Source organism: Anneissia japonica, unplaced genomic scaffold, assembly GCF_011630105.1.
Source record: "Anneissia japonica isolate Jap-2015-1 unplaced genomic scaffold, ASM1163010v1 scaffold1356_len1145284_cov175, whole genome shotgun sequence".
Lineage (NCBI taxonomy): Eukaryota > Metazoa > Echinodermata > Crinoidea > Comatulida > Comatulidae > Anneissia > Anneissia japonica.
This window is the reverse complement of record NW_022706987.1, coordinates 624,618-652,399: the sequence shown is the minus strand read 5'-3', so window position 1 is coordinate 652,399 and position 27,782 is coordinate 624,618. Positions and strand designations below refer to the sequence as shown.

Sequence of the window (27,782 nt, the reverse complement as noted above, 5' to 3'; positions counted from 1 at the left end):
GTATATACACAGTATATATATATTTTTTTTTTTACAGCTCAACATACCATTAAATGTTTCTATAGATGCACATGATAACAACAGTTATATATTGTGAGTATCTGTAATTGTTACTGTAAAATTGTATCAATGGTAATTAGCAAGTTCAATATTGCAGTTAAATAGTATGTTCAAATCTGGAGTTGTGAACTAGAAGATGCTTCCCTATAGATTAAAAACCAAAGGTTGTCAGCACCACACCCCACATTTGGGATCTTATAAAGGTCTAATTGCAATTTACTATGACATTTGATATTAAGTGGGTCGTGGCTTTTCTGGGAAATCACAAATTGTGTCACAGACAAAAACGTTTGGGAAGCTGGGGCTTAGGTGATCTAATGCCGATTATTACACTCCATGATAAGTGATCTGATGTTGTGATTGGATAAATACTCAACTGTAATTAAAAAAAATAATAATTTTCTTGTTTTTTAACAGGATTTCATGGTTAAAAAATGTTTGAGTAGTTCTGTTGATTTATAGTATTAATTCTCAAAATTAAAATTCATTTTGATATTAAACAAGCCTCCCCCCACCTTTTTATTTTCAATTCAATGCCTATTGGGAAAAAAAAAGAAATAAAGAAATTTGTCATTGGTACGCACTGGATACATTTTTACACAAACAACATTAAACGTAAGAAAAGACAAAGTAATTAATTAGTACACACAAACTGTTGGTAACCCAGGGCAGGTATGAGGTACTGCCACCCACATTTTGATAACCCAGACTGGACTGGGGGATATATGGTTACCACCCTTCTCCTATACTGTACTGTGATAACACTCAGCAGAGGATCTTTTTTGCAAAAGTAGTCTCAAAAGAAGCCCATCTCGAAAAGAGGCTCATCCAACAGTCCTAAAAACAGAAGCCAAGGGTTTCTGTTCCAAGGTTTTACGGTATTTAATAATTTACTGTCACATAATTTTTTTGTTTTTTGTCTTTTTTTTGTTTTCAGGACAATCTGTGATCCAGATGCTGTAATACCTTACCCTCACCTGTTGTACCTAACATTTGAGTAAGTGTCCACTCCATTATTGTTTTCAGACACTCTGGCTGTCTATTTTCATCCTTATCATATATCATATAATTTATTTCATTAATAAAAACATTTAGAATACAATGACAGAGAAAAATACAACTAACTACTTAACAAGGACATAAAAGAAAAGTAAAACAAGTCATTAAAACTGACTGGATTGCTCAAAAGTAAATCAAGCCAAAAAAAATTTGCCCGCTTAAGTTCATTTCAGCAGCTTTACATCCAGGCTATGTTGAAATATTTGAGGTGAATAATACTACATCTTCACATTCACTTAGGTGAACACTCCATCTAAACTGTCCACACAAACTTTCGGTTTTTTTTCACACCATCTACTGTCAGGGTAAGAATACACAATAAACTGCAGGGTGCTACGTGAAGTAGTGAATTTTTCCTGCTTGTTAAAAAGCCCGAAATGGCCATTAACATATATTATATTACATGGTAGCAGTTTAGACTCCTCACAATGTCCGTGTCATTAATTTATGCTCTAGTGTATTTGGTGTGACCACTGTGATGAATGGTACCACATACACTGTTTGGAAATGAATATTGCCAGTTTCGATAAATATGAAATTAACAGCAAATTAACATGGAATTGTTGGCAATACAATTTGCCCAATTTAAATAAAAGTAGCAGTCTCGATCTTAGCAATAGGCTGATGCTTACAAATAGCAGTAAAAGTTGCTCCTTAATAGCATTGAGTCGATTTGTTTTCTGATTCCAACTTCATCACCTCTTGAAAAAAAATTTATAAATGATCGAAAAGATAAAAATAAATTAAGAAATAAAAACAAAAATATAGATAAAAAAAAAGAATTATTAATCCTAGTCATGTTACATACTGTACCACAAAACTATTAAGATTTTGTTTATAAATTTCCGAAGTGTGAAAATTAAAAGAGCAGAACTTGCGGTATATTTATAAACACACAATCCAGATTTAATTTTATGTAATGAGACATGGCTCGATAATTCCATTAGTAGCTTAGAAATCTTTCCATCTTCTTACACTGTTATATGTAAGGAAGTCATGGAGTTGTACTGATTGCTACTAAAAAAGATATTCTTGTTTCTGAGAGATCAGATTTAGATACTGACATGAAAATCATCTGGCAACAGATAGATGTGATTGGGGCTAAACCAATTCTAGTAGGTTCTTTCTACAGACCACCCAAATCTGATAGTGTCTACTTTAGTAAACGCAATGAATTCCTAAATAAAATTAAAATGATTGAGAATTGTCATTTATGGAATAGCTGGTGATTTCAATATTGGTGTAATTGACTGGTCAAGCCAGATAATTGGCCCTACAATCTCATGTTCATATCCTACGCTTTGCAAAGAAATGATTGATATTGCAAATGATTTGGATTAGAGCAGTCGGTCACTCATCTTACTAGAAATGACAGGAGCATTTCTAATTATCATTTATTTTATATATCTATCCATCATACTAAAATCAATAATTGTTGTATAATAATCCTCTTCATTCCAAATGAATTTCTATAAAAAAAAAAAATAAGACTTAAATAATAATATCAATAAATATTTTGTCTAAAAACCGAAAAATCTACTGATTAATCCCCAATCCGAAAGTATAATACATACTCGATAAGTATTAAAATGCACGCCATCAGGGATTCAATATTTCAACATTAATTATGTCATTATGAGGAATAATGTGGAGTATGTTTTGTACCATCTTATTTTATTAAACACCATCAGAAACAAAAAAAAAAACCTCTACCACTTTGTTTACCAACCAAAAAGTCCATTAAAGTTTTTAAAAAATACTGTAATTTTTTTAAAATTAAATTGTGTAAAACACCAAATACAGGTTAGTAATGGTAATTTATTAATCTTTAATTTGTATATTCATTTTCTTTTCAGTGTTATGTTGCACACCCATCTATTGAACCAAGACAAAGAAAATTCACTAAACACGTATCCAATACATGTGTCGTGCGTTACACCATCGCATTTCTAGGTGACGACAGTTCTACTGCCCCCTCCTCCTGAAGAGGATGCTGAACATTTCTGTATTCAGATCACAGCGAATAAGATTTCATAAAATTTAAAAGAGAGCCAGTATGTCTTTAAAGTAAATACAGCATTTTTTCTCCTTGACATGTTATACTGCCTGTTGCCAGCAATTCAATTTGGAATAGTATGTTCATAATTAGAAATTTTAGTTATTAAACTGGGAGTGAAATGATTATTGTTTAATAATGGGCTTATTCGACTGGTTCATTTCGTTGAGTATGAATTTTCATTGAGTATTATTTTAATTTGACTGGTTCGTAATAAGAGACTTCGTCGACAACGAAAATTAATGTAACCAGAATGCGTTAAGTTATGCATGTGACCAATAAAAATATGGCCGATTGATCAGTTTAGCAACAACATTTCCGTTAATATAATTTAGATTAAATTTCAGAAAATAAAAATTATAATATTTACCCACATTGATGTCAAAAAATAATTGTAGGCAAACAGAAATCAAAAACTGGATGAAAACATTTTTTTAAAGAAAAACTCATACTGCCACAATCCGAAGCAGCCTTGAAATACGCAGCGTGTATCGCGGTAACTATGCAGCCATTTTGTTTTGTCGAGTATTTACCAGTTTCCTATTCGACTGGTCAAGTAGGATTTTACCACTGCGCAGGTGGGTGTGGTTTAACAAAGAATGACCAGTCGAATACGGCCAAAGTTACTTTTTATTGTGCATTGCTGCATACAGTAGTTGCCGACTTTTGTCATAAATGAAATGCTGTGTGCACCCCTATAATCTGATCATGGTTTGATCTAATCTGGGTCGACAAAACATAGGTGCAGACATAACCCTAAAAAGTGTACACAAAAGTACCAGACTGTTTATCGCATGTATCCCTTAAATTGGCTGAAGAACTTTTTCCAACTTATATGACAGACAGTATAACTTTAATTCAGATTATGCATCTTATGCAGTTAATTTTTATTGGGTTTTTTTTCCTCTTTTGTGTGGATAGCACACCTTTATTCAGAATCAATCTTACATATTCAAATCACATGGATTTTTTTTTTTTTTTTACTCTTATAAGTACAGGATATCATAAAGAATATTGAATTATCATACTATACAGGGCATTTGGCATTCAATCTCATTGTAATGTAATTTTTATTCTAAAATATTTCTGAACATAATTATTCTCAAATGGAGCCAGAACAAAACCTTAACACTGAAAACTGCAGTGTATGTGATAAGTAACCTTTTTTTCCAATGGGTTTTTTTCATTTTAAGATTGTTTTCAGCATTACAACATTATAATCTGCTGTATTAGTTTATACAATTACTGTAGGTATGATGAACGACAATGCATATAATATATATATACACACACACACACATATATATATATATATATATATATATATATATATATATATATGTGTATATATACATACACACACACACATACATACATGAGCACATATTCATTCACACATACTTTTTTTTAAAGATTGTTTTATTTATGCTTTGACAAAATATGAATTACAGTTGGTTAATATTGTGCTTTCATTTGTCATTTCCCTTTTTTCTGTTTTATGCAAATCGTAATTATTTATAGATTTTGATTCAATTGTAAAATATTTCCAGATATCCTTACATACAGGTTGTTGTAACTCTATTAGATTTTTTTGCTTATAAAATTGTGAACACTGCAATATTGTATAAATCTCATTAATGGCAATGTTAATACCTAAGAATATGTCTGTGTACGCAATCATTGGTTTATGTACGAATCTAATCAAATGATGCACATTTTTCCATGGTTTGTAGACTGAATAACATTTAAAGAACATATGTCATCCTCAATATAAGTCAGATTCTTTTAGTTTTCAACAGTATAATTTATTGTTTAGTACTGTATTTGATGTAGAATAATTTTTGTTTCCAATTTATATGACAGACAATATAACTTAAATTCAGATTCTGCATCTTGTGCAATTATTTTTTTTTATTGTTTAATACTGTATTTGATGTGGAATAATTTTTGTGTAGGAGTGGTTGGCTCAGCAGCTCTGAATTGGACTTTCAATTTGAAACGCTCGCGGTGCATTTCAATCTACAGTAGTTCTTAGGCAAGGCTTTTTATGTACGACTTTTTATTCCCACCTAAGATTACAAATATTAATAACATGTTACACATAGCGCTTAATGTTGACAAGGCCCTTAAGCGCATCACATTATTACCCCCGGATCAAGCACTTATGGAACACACAATGAGCCCCCTAAAGAGAATTCAATAATGTTGCAGCTGTAATCAGCACATTTATGTTGGAACCTAACAGATACCCACTTGTACTCCTGGATGGAATGGGAACCGTTAGTAAAAAGCCTCATTAAGGACACAAGCGAAATGCACAACAATTAGGGATTGAAAATCCAACCTCAAGATTGAAATGCAGAACCACAACTGCTGCATCAAACCGCTTCTATAAATAGGTATCAGTACTTGCAGAAAAGGTAAATAGACTAGTTGTGCAGGAAGAATGTCTAACCACCCAAAGAGGTGCACTGTATCTGCCTCAAACCCCAGGGAATGTGATGTAGGCAATAATGAGCCCCCAGCTCTGGTTTAAACTCTTTTTTTCCCCCTTTTTTATTTAGCATGGTTGGTAATAGTTATTATTTTATTATTTCTGTATAATATTACTGTACTATATTACCAACCTGTTTGATTGTGGGAAAGTTTATTTCCGATTTTTTTTTTTCTAGTTAGGCCCAGTTACCAGACAACTATAGTATAGGAGGTCTCAAAGTAGTGATTTTTTTTCGAATTCCAGCTTTTAAAAAGATGCCCGAAACCGCGAAACGGTCATTTATATGTATTTATATATTGTATTAAAACTATATTTTACTATATTTCCCTTTATTTGTGCATTTTATAATCAGAATATGTATCAAGAATGGGAATAAATCAAACATGAAAATACAAATATTGGGTCTGCTTTACCTTAAGAGTACCGTGTGAATCTATTTGTGAGAACGTTTCTTCCACAAATTATGCTCTAGTTGCAATTATGAAATAGGCCTAGCTCAAATGAATGATTTTGTTGGGCTTTATGAATATATGAACAGACATTGAAATGTACGGTATGTACTGATTGATAATTTTGTGGAAAATATAAATATGAAAATACTATATTTTCTTTGTTTATTTATTTTATTTTTATTTCAACAATATTTTGTGAGGGTGGTCCATCCAGCCTGAGCTGATCAAAAGGGACCCTCAGTACATACAATTAAAACATAAGTATAAAACTTAAACTTGATCTTTAACATAAGCAAATTAATTAAAGTAAACCAGGAAAAAAAAAATAATAATAATAAAAATCAGGAAAAAAACAGATATAGGCCTACAGTATATAAATTATATAAAATAATGATTTAAGGAAAACATGAAACATTTTTTAAAAAAATGACATATTGGACAGAATAATAATTGAAATAAAAAATAAATCCAAAGAATTAATGAGAAGATAATTAATTATCATCTTTATTATCATTCATCATCATTTGGTATTGTCATGGTCAGAATATGTGTGGTAATTGGGAATAGGAAGAAAACAAACGATGACAAACTAATCTATTGACTACTTCATTTCATAATCTCCATTTAATTTACGCAATAAACTTTCAGTCAAAATATATCGCAACAAACTATAAAAAGAAACGTGTCTCGAACCTAGTTGACTTTTAATAGCCTAGTAACATTTGCATTGTTTCTGTAAAGAAGAAAAGTAACACGGCAAGAAATACAAATAATTGTTAATAAATTAATGTTACAGTAGGCCCTAATGCATGCCAAGTTAGACAAATTTGCAGGCGTGAGACTTAAAAATCCAATGACCCTAGGGGGTGTCCGGTGGCATGCCCGATTCCACCCCCTCCCCCAAGTTTTTCCCAAGGTAGGCCTACTAGAAAATGGATTTTGCCACCTTACCAAGGTTGTTACAAAATCCGCATTTTTTTTGAGAATGCATGTTTCTGCCGTCCACGAACCTATCACCACTGGCAGTTTGTTCTTTGACGACCCTATTGATGCAGCTATATGAAAGGCAATCGCCACCAAATTACAAAAGTGAAACTAGCAATGAACATTCATGTCAACGTACTTTTACAAACGAACAAAGTAGGCCTACTTTTATAGTTACCAACCTGAGGGATTTGAAATGCGTGACTACACCAGTTGGGTGGGGTGGTGACAGGGCCCTGAGGTTCAGGGCGGATTCTCGGTGGATGGGGGTCCGGGTTCTAGTCTCATAATCAACGGTTGGTTATGACAATGAACGCACAAGACCGCACGTGATTCTATTAAGTGATTCTAGATTATATTAAGTGCGTAGTTGGCTGGGGTTTTTTTGGTCGGGAAAGAGAAATTTTCCTTGTGAATTGATTCTTGAACGAGATAAAGAAAGCTCCCTAATGACTCAAGCTACTGCATGACCGTTTTTATATTTTTTAATAAAAACCGATTTCTTCTAATTTTAAATACAGTTTCCCCTAAATTCGTCAAAATTCGTTACCGGTATCACGCATAGACTTGTGCTCATTGTGTGACAAATTTATGATCACGCATGTATTTCTGCAAAATGCGTGTTTCATCCAAAATAACTTTGAAATGCGGGACCGTCCCGCACGATGCAAGACGTTTGGTAACTATATACTTTCCCAAACAAACAACGTATTTTCCCAAACGAACAACGTACTTTTACGAACGATCGTGTTTCACAAACGAACAACCTACTTTCCCAAATGAACTCCGTACTTTCACAAACGAACAACGAACATTCACAGACGTACTTTCACAAACTACGAAAGCCCATTAGTGCCAATAAAGTATATGTTCAGTAATCCGTAATAACGAATTACTAATTCTATACTAAGGCTATAGACAAATGCAAGAAGATGAAGGTTGGAAATATACTGTCTATCCAGGGAGCTCTCATCTGTCCAAGATAAATATCCACATTTTGATATTGACTATAACTCAAATCATGCCAACATCCACGGTCCCCAGGATTGATTGGATTATTTATTGATTGGTTTATTCAAATAAGACGGGGGCGCTTATTCAAACGGGGCGCTTATTCGCGCGAGTACGGTATTAGTATTTATCTATTTGTATATTGTGTTCAGGTGCTACGTGCGTACCTTATTTGAATATTATTTACTATGATTTCCAATCTGCGACCTATAAGCTTTTCAGCTTTTTCTCCACACTATGTGTGAGTGTTTCACTCAGTTGTATGAAAGTGCCTGTACCCTGGGGTTAATCTGCACGTATATCCACGTATATAACACAGGTTAAACATCAATTTTTTCAACGAAAAGAAATGGAATTATACTGTGGAACATTTAATTTTCGACAATGACGGCAGCCATCTTAAATTTAAAAATGGTTCCCATCATAGGTTTTTGAAACATGTCTCATTGAATTCAGTGACCCCAATAACATATAGTTAGACACCAGACTTACGTTTTTTCATTGATTTGAAGTAAAGTTATGAACCAATATCTGAATTTTGGCAGCCATATTAAAAACGGCTGCTTAAAACATGTTCCGCCCTTTTTCTCGAGGTACCCCCCTCCTGCTCAATTTTTTATCTATACCCTAGTGATGCCAAATCAGCAGAGAAACTTTGGTCCTCGAAAAATGGTTACAATAATAATAATAATAATAATAATAATAATAATTTGAATATTTATTAAGCGCTCTTATATATGCAAGATTACTAATTTGTAATAACGAATTGGTTAATTCGTTATTACGGATTACTAATTTGTTTCCTGTAATGGGCCTATACTGGATCCGAATCTGTACAAGAACATTATTTTATAGTTTAAGTAGTAGCACAGACCCTATATAGGGCCTGTGGTAATAGTGCAATCACCACATGGCATTGGGGCCTTGCCTCAGTAGGTGACTAAAATAATATGCGTTTTTGTAGCAGTGTAGACCCTTGCTGATGCTATGGCAGGCAGTAGTATACCAGTATCTTATATTAATACATAAAGAAAGAAGCACAGAACCACATTATATGCCTAGATGAACTTTAAAATTGTATTTTTAGCTCAAATGCGTTTTCGTAGCAGTACATAATAATAATAATAATAATAATAATGTTATATTTATATATGCCCTTGTTATCGAAAACATTCAGAAGGCCTAATGTTCCTTCACGTTTACTAAGTCCTAATTAAAAATGAGAGACAAATATACAAATAGGCCTATATCATATTCCACCAATAACGCCGATGTTAATAATAGTATGGCAGTCTAGTAAAAGCTTAGTTATATACATAGGCCTATACAATATATTTTCAAAAATCTCGAAAACTCGATGCCAAACAAAGGCCTACATAATAATAATAATAATAATAATAATAATAATAATAATAATAATAATAATTATTATTATTATTATTATTATTATTATTATTATTATTATTATTATTATCATTATAATAATAATAATAATAATAATAATAATAATAATAATAATAATAATAATAATAATAATAATTAGCGCAAATGCAAATATTTAAGCGTGATATTTAGCAAAAATATTACGATTACTGGGTTGATTCAGACGTTGATTTAATAGTCGAACTGCTTCGGTTAGTGATTCCGAGTTGTTGCCATTTTCCCCATCTTGATAACAGTCCAGTTCTAGTACAGTACCTCTGATCTATACGGGCCCTCACCTCAGCTAAGGCAACTACGCCACTCAAAAATGTAAGAATCCACGTTGTTCGTTTCACAAAGTTGTTCGTTTGGGAAAATAGGTTGTTTGTGAAAGTACGATTGTGAATGTTTGTTGTCTGTTGGGAAAGTACATAATTGTTCGTTTGTGAAACAAGATCGTTCGTGAAAGTAGACCTAAGTTGTTCGTTTGGGTAAATATCGTAGTTTGTTTAGGAAAGTACGTTGTTCGTTTGTAAACATACGTTGTTTGTTTGTGAATGCTTGTTTCACTTTTGTATTTTTGGCGGCGATTGCCTTCCATGCAGCTAGTTTGATCTCATGTACGAGTTCGCCAAAAGTCATGGGTACGAGATCACCAATCGTCAGATTCAAGATAATACAAAAATAGCAAACAGTACAAATTGAAGACAACACTATAAAATGCAAGGCAGCATTTGAATGATATATAAATATAAATTATAAAAATATACACATATGGAATTAGTATGTGGTCTGGGAAAGGAATATGGCATAGAGTACAGTACAGTGAAATAATGGTAAACTTGATCATGAAATTATCTATTGAAGTTTTCATTCAAAGTTGGAATTATTCTGCCAGATTTACTAACTTTATGAAATTGTTAAGTTGGTACTGAGTTTGGTCCTGCTATGTCCTTATTGAGTAAGGCATCTTCACATAAACAACTTCAGTCTTTGATCTCCATACCTATTATTTTACTTGCTTACCTTGTTAGCCTACTGAGACTCCAAGGTACTTATAGTCACTAGTCCTATAATTACTACTTTGTCATTTAACATTCGGATCTTTGGCTGTGTTGTTTCGAGTTCGTGTGTAGGAGTACGCATAAATTTGTTTACGAGATCGCCAAAGTGTGTACGAGTTGGCATGTTAGGAGCATAGAGAAAATAGAACTGTTCTATTTTCTCTATGGTAGGAGTTAGCCGAAAAGAACTCGCAAAAAAAAATTAAATATACCTATCAGTAAATATACCTGTTGATAATTAATTGAATTATCAACAAGTTACGTTCTCCAAGAACTTGGTCTTAACTAATATCTCATTTGTTTAGCAAACCCTTTTATTTTATTTTCGATTATTATTATTATTCATAATGTTATTTTTGTTTGAAGGTTTGCATAATACATTTATTACTTGCGGCACACCACATACAGTACAGTTGCTTCAATCGTCTTTCTTCAGGAGAATAATTATGGGCGGCCATTAGGGCCAAAATAGAAAACTCGGCAAATAAACTCAACATTCTAAGAAATTTCACTCTCGGCATTTTTGCCACAGTATGTGCACGGAAGGATGAATGGATTGGTTGCTTTAATAAGTTAAATTTATAATTTAAACATAGACAATTCGTTGCTGTAAAATATGCGTGAAGCAGTCCTAATTAGCGCATGATGTCTTTAATAGAATTTATGGTATGCATATAATGTAAGTGTGTGTGTGTGCGTGTGTGTGTGTGTGTGTGTGTGTGTGTGTGTGTGTTTATGTATTCATTTTTTCTGCGAGTAAGCCCTATATTTAGTTAGGTGTGTGATTAATAAACTGTATAATTTTTTATTATATCTTTGTTCACTTTTTGATGTAAGTGAGTATTGTATTTTTCTTTTACAATTTTTATTCAATTAAAATAGGCCTACATGAAGTGTTTTTAATGTGTTCTGTTAGTGTTTTTCTTTTTTGGTCAACATAAAATAAGAGCATTCGGTGGTATATTAACCAATGGGAAAACATGGGTGGCGAAATGTCCAATGGTCCAACCAGTGAGATATAAACAATTTTTTACATCTCCCTGGCCCAACCCTCCAAAATTGGTCAGTGGCAAATGGCCGGGCGGCAACGAGCCTGGGTGGCAAAGGGCCTAGGGTGGCAAAAGGCTAGGTGGTAAAAGGCCGGGTGGCAACGGGCCTACGGTGGCAGAAGGCCGGGTGGCAACGTGCTGGGTGGCAACGTGCTGGGTGGCAACGGGCCAGGGTGGCAACGGGCCATGGTGGTAACGGGCCAGAGTGGCAAAGGCCAGGGTGGCAACGGACTGGAACCCGTCTATCAACCGGTGAAGGACCAATGCTCCTCCTATGGGGTATGACGGCAACAAAATAATGATAGTCCTAACGAAAATTGATATTAAACTGCATACAATAAATAATCGAAGTGTATTAATCAAACATTGTTTTAATTTAGAAGACTTTCACTTATTTTTCAATTACAGTAATACAATATCTTTTAAATAGTTTACCAATTAATATTTTATTGAAGTATTTTTAATGCAATTTCGTATATAGGCCTATTGCTATATACTTGCACACACAAGTGGGAAAGCATATTCCCAACCTGTTTTTATACGTTTTGATTCATAAGATGATACAGTATTAGGCCTATCCAGGGGTGGCGCCAGCGGGAGGGCCGGGGGAAGGGCCCCCCGTCGGGGAGAGCTGCCCCCACCCCTGTCGGGGAGAAAAAGCAATATTCGTCGGGGTGAAAAATTATATGTATTTTCTACATATTAGTAGACTATAAAATCGATTAAATAAGCCTTTGAAACCCCTAAATTGTCAAAATTTTCGGGGCTTCGCCCCCAGGACCGCTATCGGCACCGTTTAATCGAAGCTCGACCACGCCCACTTTGCTTTCGTCGGGGAAATCTGACCCCTCGTCGGGGACCTCACCCCCACCCCTTTGGGCAAATCCTGGCGCCACCCCTAGGCTTATCTTATGTTGAAGTACACCATTGTACGTGATATTTCAACTTCAGTGTTCCTGTGGCCATTTTCACCTAATATCCTGAACTTATTACCACCTGTGTAACAGAGCGTGAATTTTGAAATTCCAGAGAACCGCGTGACATGAATTGACGTGACGACGGAAACGGAAAATGGTTTTAGAAATAAAAAAACCCACCATATTTTGTTTATGATTATTATAGGCTTAAGCTATATTCGTACGTATCAACAAAACTAAGGTAGGCCTAAGTATTACAATATAAAAGTGTAACTTCCAATAATTTGAGATTTTCCGTTACCCAATAATACGAGTCAAGTTTCCATGTACCGTGCATAACATGGTGTAAATACACTCGAATGGACGCTGTTTTGTTTTCGATAAGACTTTTAATGTGTTTTTAAGGTATGCATTTTTATATAGTTGTACGTTTCAATTTAAAGTACAATTGACAATAGCATGTTCATATCTTATAACACAGGTACTTGCTTCAGCGTTATTGTGGCCATTTTCACTTAATATTCTGGACCACCTGTGTAGACTTTTTCAAAAATACCAAAAGAACCACGTGAACTCAGAATAGCGGATGTGGCCGATAGGATGTATTCTAGCATGTACTCCATAATTTGCTGTATTATAGGGTATTTCCGTGATGTATATATCAACAAAACTACTGAGGTAAGTGCCATAATCAATATTTGTAACTTTAATGTTTATTTCAAATGCCCGTTACGCCAAACAATAAGAGTTTAACTTTCTTTGTGGTGTGTGCATGTTGGGGTCTAAGTAAACTCGGACTGAGCTAGCTCGCTGGGCAATCACTACAAGAATAGTTGTGATTATAAAACACTCATGCTTTTCAATAATTTCTTTCCTAGGTCACATTAGATTGAACATTTATTATCTTCTAATAATATATGAGTGCCAGACCAGTGGTGTATCTAGGAGTCATGAAGTGGGTCCTTGATGATTACTTAAGGGGCGCTAGCTTGCAAAATTAGGTGATTTCAGGTAGATTTTAAGTGTGATTTTGTTTGCTTCGAACATTTTTCAATATGGGAATGGGGGAGCAAATGTATTTTTGGTGGAAAACACATCCTCTATATATCCCACTGGGTCAGTCAATCCTTCCAAGCCTTTGAATGACACCTAGATGCCAGAAAATTTACCTCCGTTAATGCATACACTTTGTTTAGATACAGACAGTTTATTATGTTTTTTATGAAGGTTAATTAGTCTCGTAAACACGGTGCACGGTAAAGAATAATGAATAACTAGGCCTTTACTAAAAAAGCATCACCTTATATAGAAACACCACGCACTGTGTGATTCTTTTGGCGACTGAGACAAACTTTGATGTTCCGAGATGAGCATCCTCCTGTTGATTTCCTTGTTCTTAAATGAGGCAAAAGGTTAAGTTGTAGGAAAAATTGAAATTTAATTATTGGTGAATGAATTGATGAATGTAGGAGTAACATTCATTCTCTCGCATTTTCAATTTCCATACTTTTTAGTTAGTTATTACAGTATTAGATATATTTGAGGCATATGCCATCCCAAAACCAGCGTAGGCCTACTGTTGCTATTTTAGTCCGAGAAATAAGCATAAGAATGTGCAGAGCGTAATAATTCTTTTACACATAACTTGGGCATTAGTAAGTCGATTCCAGTAAATGACCCATCATTAAAAATCTTAATGTGAGAATAAAATTTTTCTCGGTCAATGAATGCTGGTTTAGAAGGGATGGTATGCCCCATTTATTAGATAATTATTGTGTTGTTCATGACTTTAGGGATTTTCTTTAATCATATTAATTTAACTGGACCTCAAGACCAATATGTGTATGTGTTCTGCATGGCCGGCACTTTTTGGCAGAAAATATATTATGTCTATGGAAAATTTTGTATGATCCGAAAGAAATGCAAGAAAATAAAGAAGGAAAGAAGAAAGAGAGTGCTTATCCAGCCCTTGACCGAGTTAGATTTTCTCGCAATTCAAATTGGCGGATCTGGGGATCAGGGGTCCTGATCTTCTCCCTTAGGCAAAAAAAAAAAATAAATAAATAAATAAAAACAAATTCTAGACCCACCTTTTCAGGACCCGTGAGCTAATTTTTTTTTGTTACAATAAGAAAATTAGAAGTCGGGAAAGCTCATTTCCCACCATCTAGGAATCAACATTTTCTTGGGGGACGACGTCCGACCCCCTTTTATTTTTTGGGGTTCATCGACTCATGGAAAAAAAGACGACGTATGCAACGCATGTATACCGGTACACACATAATAGGCCTATTTACTGTAATAAGAATGAGAAAAATTTACCTGACCGTTTTCAGGGGGGAACCTTGAATGTTGAAGAACTTTAAAGTCATTAAAAGACACTTCAGAAGTCGGGAAAGCTCATTTCTTGCCATTTAATCAACATTTACCCAGGGAGAACCCGAACCCACCTTTCTCTTTGGGGTTCATTGATTGATGTAATTCGTATTTACTTACACATGACCTGACTGATTGATTAAGCAGCAGCAGATATGGTTCAATTTTATAAGTATCTTTTATATTACAAAGTTCTTAGTTTTGACTGGTCATCAATGTTTTCTAACCATTGTTTTAACGTATAGTTTTACCATATTTTCGTTAGTATTTTACCTAAAATGTCAGCGCTTTCAAACAGATTAGGTACCGTATGTGCAAGGTATCAATTCATGTAGGTCCGATAACTTAAGTAATGTTTCTACACCGTCAATAACGATACCACGGCCATTAAATACCATAGGCCTAAATTTTGTTTTTGTCTGCATTAACATTAGGTTTTCATTTTTTACAGTATTCGTTTAACTTATCTATACCATTTTGTAATCCATGAGAATTCTCGGATAAGATGACGAGGTCATCCGCATATAAAGACAAGATAGGCCTATATTTATATTATTTAAATCCAATGGGTCACTTGTGTTGTTAAATATGAAATATGGCTAGCCATTTTACTACATAAGATACAGAGCGATACATAGGCAATGACTTTAAAGAATTTTCCGCCAATTCCGACGTTATTGAGTTTCATGAGGAGGGCCTCGTGCCTAACCGTATCAGACGCGGCCGCAAAATCTACGAAACACACGTATAGTCGAGCACCTGGGGCCGGATTTATCAAACTAGAAATCAGCTTAAGTTTGTCTTAAGTCCATCTGTTTGCTTAAGTCAAATTTATCAATATTGCTTAGAATTAAAAAGTCGATTGTATGCATGCGCCATCTAAGATGATTTTTAAGCTACGATTTTGCTAAGATGGTTTGATAAATCAGCTTAAGATATTTGCTTAGGACATCTTAACTTTTTTGACTTAAGACATTTGCTAAGCTGAGATTGATAAATCCCGGGCATGAGGCGCAGGTGTATTTATCGATGAGAGTTTTTAAAATTAAAATATGGTCACTTGTCCTCGCGCCTCGTTTAAACCTTATTTGATTAAATGGTATAATGTTGTGCAAGAATTTAATATATTGGTCAGAATATGTCCGAAGAATTTGCAAAGGTTACTACCAATCGCGATGCCTCTATAGTTTTTTGGATCGTTTTGATTACCCTTTTTATGAATTGGGTTAAGGGAGCTTGTACGCCACGCTGTAGGAAATATAAATAATGAGATTGTTCGTTAGACGTAAAATTGGGTGTAATAGAGGAGGGACTTGGTTTTGGGGTGTAAAAGAGGGGACTATGTCCAAAACCTTGATATTAATACAGAATTGTGCACATACTGCCTGCAGCTAGATATCTAATGCCAATATAATATACGTTATTTCTGAGAGTTGAATTTTGAGGATAGGCAAAGAACCAGCATTATTATTATTTAGTAGAAGTGGTTTGGCGCAGTGGGAACGGTTTGATTTTCCACCCGGGGGTAGTAATGTGAAGTGCTTAGATTCCTTGTTGGCATTAAGCGCTATATAAATATAACATATTATTAAGACTGCCAGTAAATACCTACATGGTGAAAATAGCATAGTGAGAATGCAACTTTGTGAGCTACCGAACTGAAAATGTGCGAAGTAACATTAGCAGTCGAGACTACCGTACTGAAATATGAGGTACTGTACCTGTATGGTTGAAATCAGCAGTTTTATACACACTCCTGATACGCGAGTTAAATGAATTTATTGAATTGAACGTTTTTGATGCAACTTTTAAAAGTGAACGTGAGCTACTTAACAGAAATCGAGGAGTTGATTGGAGTTGAGGCCAAGAGGTATTAACTTCATTTATTATGTATGTATACCGTAAAACCTCGAATTAGTGCACTGGGCTTAATCTCGAGATGAAGCTCATCTCGAATTGAAGCCCCCCCCCCTCCTTTTAGTTTGCAAAATTAGCCTAAAAAAAGCCCATCTCAAAAAGTAAAAAAAGAAGCCCATGGGATCTTTTTGGGATAGCATTGGCTTCTTTTTAAGATATTACAGTCACATACACTGTACATGAATTTCAGAAAGCAAAATAAATTAAATACAAGCTTGGTTTATAAAGTAGTTTAGGTGATTTAATGCCAGTTAAATCACTCTATGATACTGATTGATGCTACAGTGGGCTCATTTATTGTTTTACAGCACAAATTCACAAAATTTACTGCATTCATTTAAAAAAAAGCGCCCCTCCCCCTCTTTTCTTTGAAAAATAGTCTCGAAAAGAAGCCCATCTTGAAAAGAAGCCCATTCAAAGTTCGCAAAAAAAAAAAATCCCAGGGCTTCAAATTCTATTTTTACGGTATAATGGAGACGATTGAAACTTATTGTGATAGAGCTAGAATGCAATGTTTGTACAAATTTTCAAACGAATTATTATATTTTGCTAACGTAATATTCATTGAAATGTTGGAAGGGCCATGCTGATAAAGTTGTGCTGTGCAATAATGTTAAGCTTTTATTATTTATTAACTACGGTATACTATGGCTTTTTAAATAAAATGTTATAAAAATATACGTTAATGTTGATGGAATTCCAAGGTGACAAATATATAATTATAAATCAAGAATGATTAATTGATATAGTTAAAAGATTGCTATGATAAAATAGTGTGTGTTTTGTTATAGATACAATTATAAAACTGTGATAAACAATAAGTGATAATGAAATGATTCTCAATTCTGAGGCAGTGGTAAGTACAAAATGTGGTGTTTGAGGTAAAAGTTACCCCGATGTATTTGTAAGAAATAACCTGGTTTAATGTGTTGACACCTATTATATATAATTACTAGCATTTTCGCTTAACCTGGTTGACCTAGTTAAGCTTGGTAGATTGCTTGGAGAAAACTCAGTTTCGAAATTCTTTTCAAAGAAAACATGGTTCCCAGTTGATTTCGGAAAAAAGTTTTTATAAAAATTTTCACATCTACCTTGGAATACTGTAGAAATAACTTGCAGGAAGAGAGTGATTTACAAATGCGAAATTAAAATTAATAAATATACCATCACGGTCCACTACCTGTTAAACCTGGGTGGTGGGCTATCGAATCAATTCCATTTTGTTTACATATACATGATCAATTATGGTATCATCATTACTTTTATTACTGTGTCTTCTAGTTACAAAAGGGACAATTTGAGTAAAATTTAAAATATCAAAAATAAAAGTAAATTTCTTGAGTAAATTACATGAGTTAAAATTATTGCAGGAATATCTAATATTAAAATCACCAGCGAGTATTACACTATGGAAGAGGTTCACCTCAGCAAGTGTACTACATCATACACTTTTCAAGTTTTAAAAAAATCGGAATGTTTTGTCAGTGTTCGGAGGTCAATCTAAACAACCATGCCTTTTTTGTATATAAACTTGTCGATATTAATTTTAAATTCTATCTATATCTTATTGATGTGCCAAAATGGGATGAAGGTCACTGTGGGCAGCAATCAGTAGGTTAGAATTTCCCGCCAAATCGACCAATGTGAACCAATAAGATACGTTCAAAGATTCGGTACAATATCACAAACACTCAGTACAATATCACAATATGAACCATTCTAAAAATACAGTATGAAACATCCAGAAAAATGATCAGTATTTCTCGTATTGCACAAAATATTTAGGTCCGATCATAGGGTTTCGCAACGTCAGAAGAGCGATGGTCTGACTTGCGCAGTGTTTTGTAATCAAAGGTAAGCCGCCAGATGATCTCAGGTGAATGACCGTGGACATTGACGTGTGTCAAGCGTAAACGAGGTTCGGCCTACCTGGAAAGATTTTTTATGTCATTAAAACAACCAAATCAGAACAAAAATCAGCCTCAATCTATATTAGTATTATTTCAATTCACAAATGTATACCGATTTGTCAAATAAGTTGTTAATATGCAAAGTTTTAGTAAATTTTCAGATAACGAACTGAGAGATTTTTAAAAACCAACCGGTACCGTTACGCGATCAAGGTTATTCCAGACCAGAGCTCAAGTTAGGAGCCAAGAGAAACCATTCAACACATTAAAACTCCTGATTCTAACCAAAATATCACACCAAGCGAAATGAAGACCGCTCAAGAAGGTGATGGGTCTCTTCAACGGATAAGGGATTTCGCCAAGAACGAGAGCGTTAAAATAAGTACACGTTATAAGTAAGTATACTTTTCTGTATAAGAATAATCTTCTTTTTCACCTTCTGTTGATAATGGGAATAGTTTTACGCAACTTGTTTTTCCAGAGATGTTTTGCACACAGGTGATAGCTGTCGATATTGTTGGCCCTATCCATCCTATGGCAAAAGATAGAAACAGGTAAATACTAACCATTTTTTATTTTTATACTCGTTACTTAGAGGCTGTAGCATTCCTTAATAATGAAGCAGAGAGTTGCTGAAGCTTTAATAAGTGTTTGCCAGAATTAGGATTCCAAAGGAATGTGTTTTTTCACTTCTTTTCATTTCATAAATGTTATTAACATTTATTTTCTTGAAAATGTTAAAGTGTAACAATTGATTCAAATAATTAAAAAAGAGAAAACAATTTGAAGAGGGCAAAACCGGAAAAGCAACAAAGCTTGTAGATGGTTGACCTGAGAAAAAGAAAAACATGAAACGGAAAACAGAAAAATCAACAACAGATCACAAAGAGACAGAAAAAGTTTATAACTGATCGTCATCTAAGAAATGCTAATAAATCATTGATTTTATTATTTAAAAAAATGTTGTTTCAGGTTAAATTGCGGAATAAAATATGTTCTTTAAGTTTGATAGAATATTTTTTTTTAAAGTTAGATATCGATAACAGCATGCTCCCCATAATTAGCAGAAGGAAGGTTAATGCTGTGAGGTTCATAAGTGTAGGAGCTAAAAAAGATACTTATTTTAATTCTACCTTTGTTAGATTCCAACGTTTATTCAATCAACTTCCAGACACTATCAAGGAACACCTGGTTATTGATTTGAACTGCTTCAAAAATGTTCTGAAATGATATCTGCTTAGACCGTGACTACCTTTGAAGCTTTATTCGAATTGACCGCCGATTTTTGCCTAACGATTTTAACTTGATGATATTTTATGTATTTGTGTTAACCCACTATTGGTTGGGACTACCCTCGATGGTGTTTTGTTACGCCCATGTTTCCCCGGGGCCAATGGTGAGTTTTTTGATCACGTGGTTCCCGAATAAATAAATTTAAATTGAATAGAAAAGCTTTTCTCTTATACAAATTGTTTTAAGTTATTGTGTAAATTATTGTAACATTTTGGACCGCTAAATCTGATATTATACTGAAAAGATGTATTTTTGCAACGGAATATGCAGATTTATGCCAGTTCTGGTAAAATAATTATGGTAAGAGAAGAGTTCTGTCGATTTCGAAATAAGTTAATAAATTGTGGGGGATTCAAGGACTTGGTTGAGGAAAACAGGAAGTTGCATTGTTGCAGTATATTGATGTCTTTCAATTTAAGTAGTTTTAGGCATTTAATTTTTTAATAATGGGTCAGTGTGGTCTAGTGGTGGTGCAGCAGATAGAATACGATTTGCTTTCTTCTGTTTCCCAAAAAGACTTAACGGACCAGCGATCACAATTTACATCGAAGGTAATGAATCAGGTAAGCACACTTTTGTCCATTAAATAAATGACTTTACCCTACCACCCAGCCTGTAATGGACTATGAAAGGTTTAATGGGACATTAAAACAAATGCTTAAACGTATGTGTGGTGAGCGCCCCACAGATTGGGATAGATAACTTGATCCTCTCCATTAGAGCGTCTCCACAGGAAAGTCTTGGGTTCCCTCCTTTCAAACTTTATGTGCGTAAGGTTTGTGGACCATTGTCAATTTTGCGGGAGCTATGGGCAGGAGAAGTGGATACCCCAGAAACCAAAACCACGTACCAGAATGCCTTAGATCTGAAACGACGTATGAATGAAACGTGCCAAGTTGCACAGAAGCACCACTACGATAAGAAAAGTAGGCTACGTAAATTTGAAGTAGGGGATAAGGTCCTCTTGTTACCGACTGATAGAAATAAGCTCTTGCTTCCATTGAAAGGACCGCTTCCAATAGTAACAAAGGTTGGAAATCTAAAAAATAGAATTTGATTAATGTTAAGTAAAGGCTTGTTCATGACAACCTCTTAAAGTTACATTATTAACGGGCCTAAAGAAAGACGTAGGTGCAGCGATAGAAGATGGTACTTGAATCCACAGATTGTGTCTTGGATTTGTTCGGCACAGCCGTCATTGAATGTATGAAAATTATCAGAATTATCACCTGTCCAATGTAAAACTTTTTGCAGCTTCATCCTCTTCTGGCAAAAGATATCACAGCAGATGTTCATATTATCAATTGTCTTGATAAGTCTTGCAGAGCGGATGTAAAACAACCGTAAAAGAAAAACTACTCGGATGTCTTTACATATTTGCCGGATTAGGACATCATGGAATCAACCTGAAAACCGATGATCCGTACTAAACCGTACCCACTACCTCACGCACACAGATACAGCAAAAGTGAGTATGATATGGGAGTAATCGAACCTCATTGTGTGCCCCGTATGCATATTTTGGTTAAAAGGCCTGATGGATCAAATCGATTCTGTGTCGATTTTTTTGACAAATTAAGCAAGGTAGGCCTACAATATTTGATGCCGAAACTATACCGAATCAAGAGGAATTGTTCACAAAATAGCCAAAGATCATTTTGTTTTCACAAAAATAGATCTCAGTAAAGGTTACTAACAGGTTCCTATGAAAGAAGCTTTTAAACCCCTCATTATGACCCCAGATAAGTTACTTCAATTTAAAGTTTGGCTTAGTGAATGGACCGGCTACTTTTAGTAGGATCATGAGAAAGTTGTATGGCATTAATGACATCCTTAATTATATTGATGATATTCTTATTCACAGTGATTATTAGAAACATCAAGCTAAAGGAATTTTTTTTGACGATTACGAGCGGCAAGCTTGATAGCACATTCCAGCAAGTGTTTATTGTGTACGAAACAATCGAATTTCTCGGGCATGTTTTGAAGGAAAGGGCAAGCTTCAAAATCGACCAGAGAAAATACAAATTATCCTGGATGCACAAACGGTCGAAAAAGCAACTCCGACCATTCCTGGGAATGACCAATAATTATGTTTAAGAGGTAAGTCAAGAGAATGATTTAATCATGCTCAAGGCTAAGTTAACATTACATTACAAGTTTTCGTATTCTTTGTCTCCCAGACTCGTTTGTTTTTAAGGACAGCCAGTGAAGGAGGAATTCATAACTGTTATGGAAAAGAGGGGCTTTCAATAATCTGGAGCGTATGTAAGTTCAATCCCAAAAAGAAAGGGGTCCGAGAAAATTTTGATTCCTAAATGGGCGGGAAATGACTTTTCTGACTTCTGAGTTGTCTTTTAATGACTTTTAAGTTCTTCAAAATTCAAGGTTTTTCCCTCTTGAAAACGATTCCATGAATCAATGACCTCCCCCCCCCCCAAAAACCCATCCCCCACCCCCCCCCCCCCCCAAAAAAAAAAGGGGATTCTAGTTCTCCCAGGAAAAAATTTTGATTTAAAATGGCAGGAAATGAGAAAATCCTTACCTCTGAAGTGCCTTTTAATTACGATACAGTACTTAAGTTCTCAAAATTAAAGGTTTCCGCTCTTGAAAACGGTCAGGTAATTTTTTCTCATTCGTATTACAGTAAATATGCCTTATTTGCGTATACATACATAAAAAAAAAGAGTAATTGCATACGTAGTCTTTTGACATGAATCGATAAATCCCAAAAAGAAAGGAGGTCCGAGAAAATTTTGATTCCTAAATGGCGGGAAATGAGCTTTTCCGACTTCTGAGGTGTATTTTAATGACTTTTTAAGTTATTCAAAATTCAAGGTTTTCCCCCTCTTGAAATTGATTCAATGAATCAATGAACCCCAAAGAAAAAGGGAGTCTGGGCTCCCCCGGGAAAATTTCGAATTCTAGATGGCGAGAAATGAGCTTTTCTGACTTCAGAAATGTCTTTTAAATTACTTTTTAAGTTCTTTAAAATTCAAGGTTTTCCCCTCTTGAAAACGGTCAGGTAAATTTTTCTCATTTTTTTATTTTATGTGTGTATACATACATAAACAAATGAGTAGTTGCATGCGTATTCTTTTTTCCATGAATCGATAAATCCCAAAAAGAAATGGTGGTCCGGAGGTTCTCCCCCGGGGAAAATCTTGATTCCTAGATGGCGGGAAGTGAGCTTTCCCGACATTTGAAGTGTGTTTTAATGACTTTTATGTTCTTCAAAATTCTAATTTTCTTATTGAAAAAAAAAATCAGCTCACGGGTCCTGAAAATGTAGGTCAAGAATTCTTTTTCCCCCCTTTTTGTTGCCCAAGGGAGGGGTCAGGATCCATGATCCCCTCCCCCAGATCCGCCAATGTGAATTGCGAGAAAATGTAACTCGGTCGGGGACTGGATAAACATTCTCTTTCCCAGCCTTCTCCTTCTTTCCTCATTCTTTTCTTGCATTGCTTTCCGATTATACAAAAATCTCCAGACATTATATATTTTTTGCCAAAAAGTTTTATGTTTTATTCAGTTATTATATTTCATTACTAACGAACGGATTCGTTATCAATAAAGGAAGGTAAAAGGTACGTAATATCCAGGGTTGTGCTAAATATGCAAATATGGAAAATTATGCAAGTCACTCTATGCCGAAGTGTATCCAGGGCTTTGTTGAACATGTAAACTAAATTAATATTAATGCCACCATAATATATGTTATTTTTGAGTGTTGAATTTTGAGGATAGACAAAGAACCATCATTTACGACTGCCAGTAAATACCTACATGGTGAAAATTACATAGTGAGAACTTTTTGTGAGCTGCCGAACTAAAAAGGTGCGAAGTAACATTAGCAGTCGAGACTATTGATATATGAGGTACTGTGCCTGTATGGTTGAAATCAGCAAATGTATACACACTCTTGACACGCGAGTAAAGTGAGAAAACGTCAAAAGTGAAATGCATTATTTTGAATATGAATGTTGAACTCTACCAGCTATTATGCATAGAAAATACAAATAAATTTATTTATAAAAATATAGAAACCACATTGATGTTATATTATTTTGCAAGCAAATAGATGATCATAAGATAGGCCGCCTAAGTCGAAATGTATTAACTTTATTTATTATGAGACGATCTGAAACTATGATAGAGCTAAAAGGCCTTAATCAAAATTAGTAAAGTTGAAATCGTAAACAAATTATTATATTATTTTGCTAACGTAATATTCGTTAAAATGTTGGAAGGGCCGTACTGTTACAAACTATTATTTGTTAACGACTATGGAAAAACGTACGTTACTGGTGATGGAATTCCATGGTTAATTGATATGATTGATAAGATAGAATAGTGCTAGTTTTGTACAGCTACAAATACAAAACTATGAAAAACAATAAGTGATATTGTTCTTTCTAATTTCTAGTAAGACAGTAGTTAGTGAAAAACCTGGTGTTAAATTATTCTGTATAGACAGAATGGGCGAGTCTATTCATAAATTCTGTGTGTAGGGAAAGAAAAAAAAACCATGTTGATTTTCATAGTTATATTTTATTGCTTTCTGTTGTTATCTTCAATTAATTTATTTGGCAGCTATTTAATTGGCTTTCTTTTGTTTGCAGAGGACAGACAAATCCTTACTGCAAGACATTGTATCAAAGAATCATGGCACTGTAAGTACCAAGTGAAATATAATGAAGTTTAAATTTTTAAAATTGTTTCTCTTTATGTGCTGTTTCTCATTCTTTATTAAATTTTATATTTGGCAGATGCAGCAACAGAGCATGACCAATGTTGCAAGACAGGAAAAGTATACTGAAGTTTATTTGGAAAATCTAGTTTAAAAAGCATAATCGCGGGACGTGAAAGAACACAAACAAGTTACTGGATCATGACAACTTTCATTCTGAAATATTGACTATATTATACAAACTGTATGAACTAGCGAATTGCAACAAGATGAGGAAGAGTAACCAGAACTACTATAATTCATTTTTCTAATATAGGCTGTGTAAAGCATTTTAACTTTTGGTTAATTTAATTGGTGATGCCTAATAGTTTGCAAGATAAGAGAAGACAACTTAATCACGGTGATTTTTATTATTTTTAATAAGTTTATTGGAGAATCAAGACAGCTTGCATCATTATAAAATACTGAACCAAGAGAAACAATTTCCTATAATTATTATTTTTTGTATATTTATATAAATTTATATGATTTTGGTTGTGAAGATTTTATAATAAAAAATATAAGTTGTGTTGACGTGTTTCTTTGCTGGTCGTGTCTGAAGACCGGATAAGCTTGCAAGACGAAAGAAGCGCCCTCTAAAAGAAAAAGGACCAAGTTTCCCATTTTCCCTCAATTTGTATTAAAGTGGTGCTGAAGGGTGCCCTCTAATAGAAACACAAAATTACCAGGGTCTCTAAATTTCTGTTTAAAGGGGTTCCCTGTGGTGCTGGAAAGCGCCCTCTATAGCCACTTTATTTCTAAGTTTTTCAGGGTCTCCAATTGTCAATTTCTATTAAAAGTATGGTAAAATGCGCCCTCTAAAAGCCAGTTTTTCAGCGCCCTCAATTGTCAGTTTAATATGTTTGACAACTGTGGAGTTCTGAAAAACCTGGTTATAGAGGGAGCTTTCTCCCTATTGACAATTACGAGACCCTAAAGAACTTGGGGTAAAAGGGCTGTTTGAGGGCGCTTTTCTTCACTATTTTTTCCAGAACTCCATAGACTAAAGTTGCCAAAAAACTTAGTCATATTTTGGGCCTTTTTCTATTCGAGGGCGCTTTTTTTTTTTTTCAAACCATCCTGCTCATTCAATACTCAAGAAGAAAAAAACAATATTCAATAGTATACTGAATACAATTAATATTTATTTATTCAATATTATTACAATTATTACAATAACTTAATACACTATGAATATTTATTATTAACTGAAATACTGAATACTAAATCGTGCAATTATCTAGAAAGCCAATACCAGATTGTCGATCAGTTTCCGGAATGAGTCATCATAGAGCACTGAAATGATATAATACAATATAATATTATATGTCTATTACGGGAATACTTAATGACAAACATCTATGCAAATACATCAATTAATAAGTCGGTTTGTATATAAGTCTGTTGCAGAGGGAATAACACACATAACTGTTATTGGGTAGAGAAAGAATAATATGCCAATACATCAATTAATAAGTCCATTGCAAAAAACATTGTGGAGGACAAACATTATGCAGCAAACATTAGTTTTCCGCATTTTGTACTTATGTATTGACATAGATTTTGTCGATGGAATATTCTTTTTCTCCCCAGTGACAGTTAATGTGTTAATCTTTCCTCCACAATAAACTGTCACTGGGGAGAAAAAGAATATGCCATCGACAAACATCTATGTCAATACATAAGTACAAAATGCTGAAAACTAATGTTTGCTGCATAAAAGCGAATTAGAAGGTAAAATTTTGGATTATATGTACATGTTTCCATTCGTATAGGAAAATTGAAAAGAAAAACATCTATTTGTGTATGTAATTCAGTTATCTAATTTATATTACACTTTATATTTTGAATTATGATTGATATATACATTTTTGATTGCCCAAAAGAATTGTTAAAATTACAATAAATTAAATCAATACCAAATAAAATATTTAAAACACCATATAAACTAGTACATGAGGTAATTTATATTATATTATTATATATTAGTATTGTATAATCTTTATTCTCAATGTTCATTAATATTACATTTACATAAGTTACAATTAATTAATTATATTAGATATGGTTGAACTGACCCTATCCCAGACGGTAAGTTTAGACCCTATTGAGTACATAGACTCGTTCCATTTCTTAAAAATCGTTCTCTACAACAATTCAATTGGCATTTCTGGGTATAAGCTGAGATCTACTTGATTTGGGGTATTTTGACCTTGCTGATTATGAATCTGGTGGATCCCAAGTGAAATTCTTTCATCTAATGACCCAAAATAGCCACTTTTATGCAAAATTATCCATTTTTTGAAAAAAAAATATGTATTTCGGTTACTGTTACTATAGGCATAGAGAGTTCTTTTTTTCTACCAAACTGTTCAAAAGACTCATGCTTATATTCGCTATAATAGAACAATTTCCAAACAAAATACCAGGAAAAAAGTTATTACCAAAAACCTCCATTCGGAAGAACGCATTATAAGCCAAAATCATAGTTTTAAGATATTGAGCAAAATGTGTTTCTTGCTAGCCTTTTGTTAAGGAAATGAATAATATCAATTTTTTTTGTGTAAATGTACTAACTACACAACAGAAAAACATACTGAAGTACTTTTTTTATATATTTTTTTCTATAACCCAGTCAAAATGGACATAATGAGCTTTTAAAAATTAAAACAAAAGCCAATGAAGCATGAAAAATCTGATGTTAGGCATTATATCCAGTTTTGCCAAAGAACGCATGCATTAGGCTTTACTTAGGGACTAAATGAAAAATAACAAATTAAAGTGAATTTTCACCAGAACTTTAGAGGTTTAAATTCCATTAAGTTTAAATAACTTAAAACAAAACAAAATAGAAAGTTTCTTAAGGGTTTTTGTTTATATTATTTAGCAACATTATCGCATTCACTCTCATAAAATATTTACAAAATGTGTCTGATCTGATTTAGTAAATGTTGTATTTCCCCTAAAATATGGTATGGTACAT

General features: G+C 33.9%; 1 protein-coding gene and 2 long non-coding RNA genes across 3 annotated transcripts in view; 2 read left to right on the top strand and 1 right to left on the bottom strand.

Annotated features, from left to right (window-relative positions):
• The window catches only part of LOC117106280 (transmembrane protein 106B-like), a gene marked incomplete in the record, with an annotated part of 14,407 nt that extends 11,096 nt beyond the window's left edge, over nucleotides 1-3,311 (top strand). Inside the window, 3 exon segments of the mRNA XM_033247640.1 lie at nucleotides 79-93; nucleotides 998-1,057; nucleotides 2,976-3,311. Of these exon segments, the coding sequence (XP_033103531.1) occupies nucleotides 79-93; nucleotides 998-1,057; nucleotides 2,976-3,072 (172 nt within the window).
• Nucleotides 3,312-12,729: 9,418 nt separating this feature from the next.
• LOC117106266 lies at nucleotides 12,730-25,831 on the top strand. The gene is made up of 8 exons (XR_004445035.1): nucleotides 12,730-12,812; nucleotides 13,053-13,249; nucleotides 18,939-19,172; nucleotides 19,259-19,331; nucleotides 21,388-21,538; nucleotides 21,935-22,173; nucleotides 24,693-24,743; nucleotides 24,840-25,831. It is a non-coding gene; the product is annotated as an uncharacterized LOC117106266 (long non-coding RNA).
• A 93-nt stretch (nucleotides 25,832-25,924) lies between these two features.
• LOC117106251 overlaps nucleotides 25,925-27,782 on the bottom strand; it is a 37,331-nt gene continuing 35,473 nt past the window's right edge. Inside the window, exon 5 of the long non-coding RNA XR_004445030.1 lies at nucleotides 25,925-26,095. This is a non-coding gene — a long non-coding RNA (uncharacterized LOC117106251). The remainder of the gene's footprint in view (nucleotides 26,096-27,782) is intronic.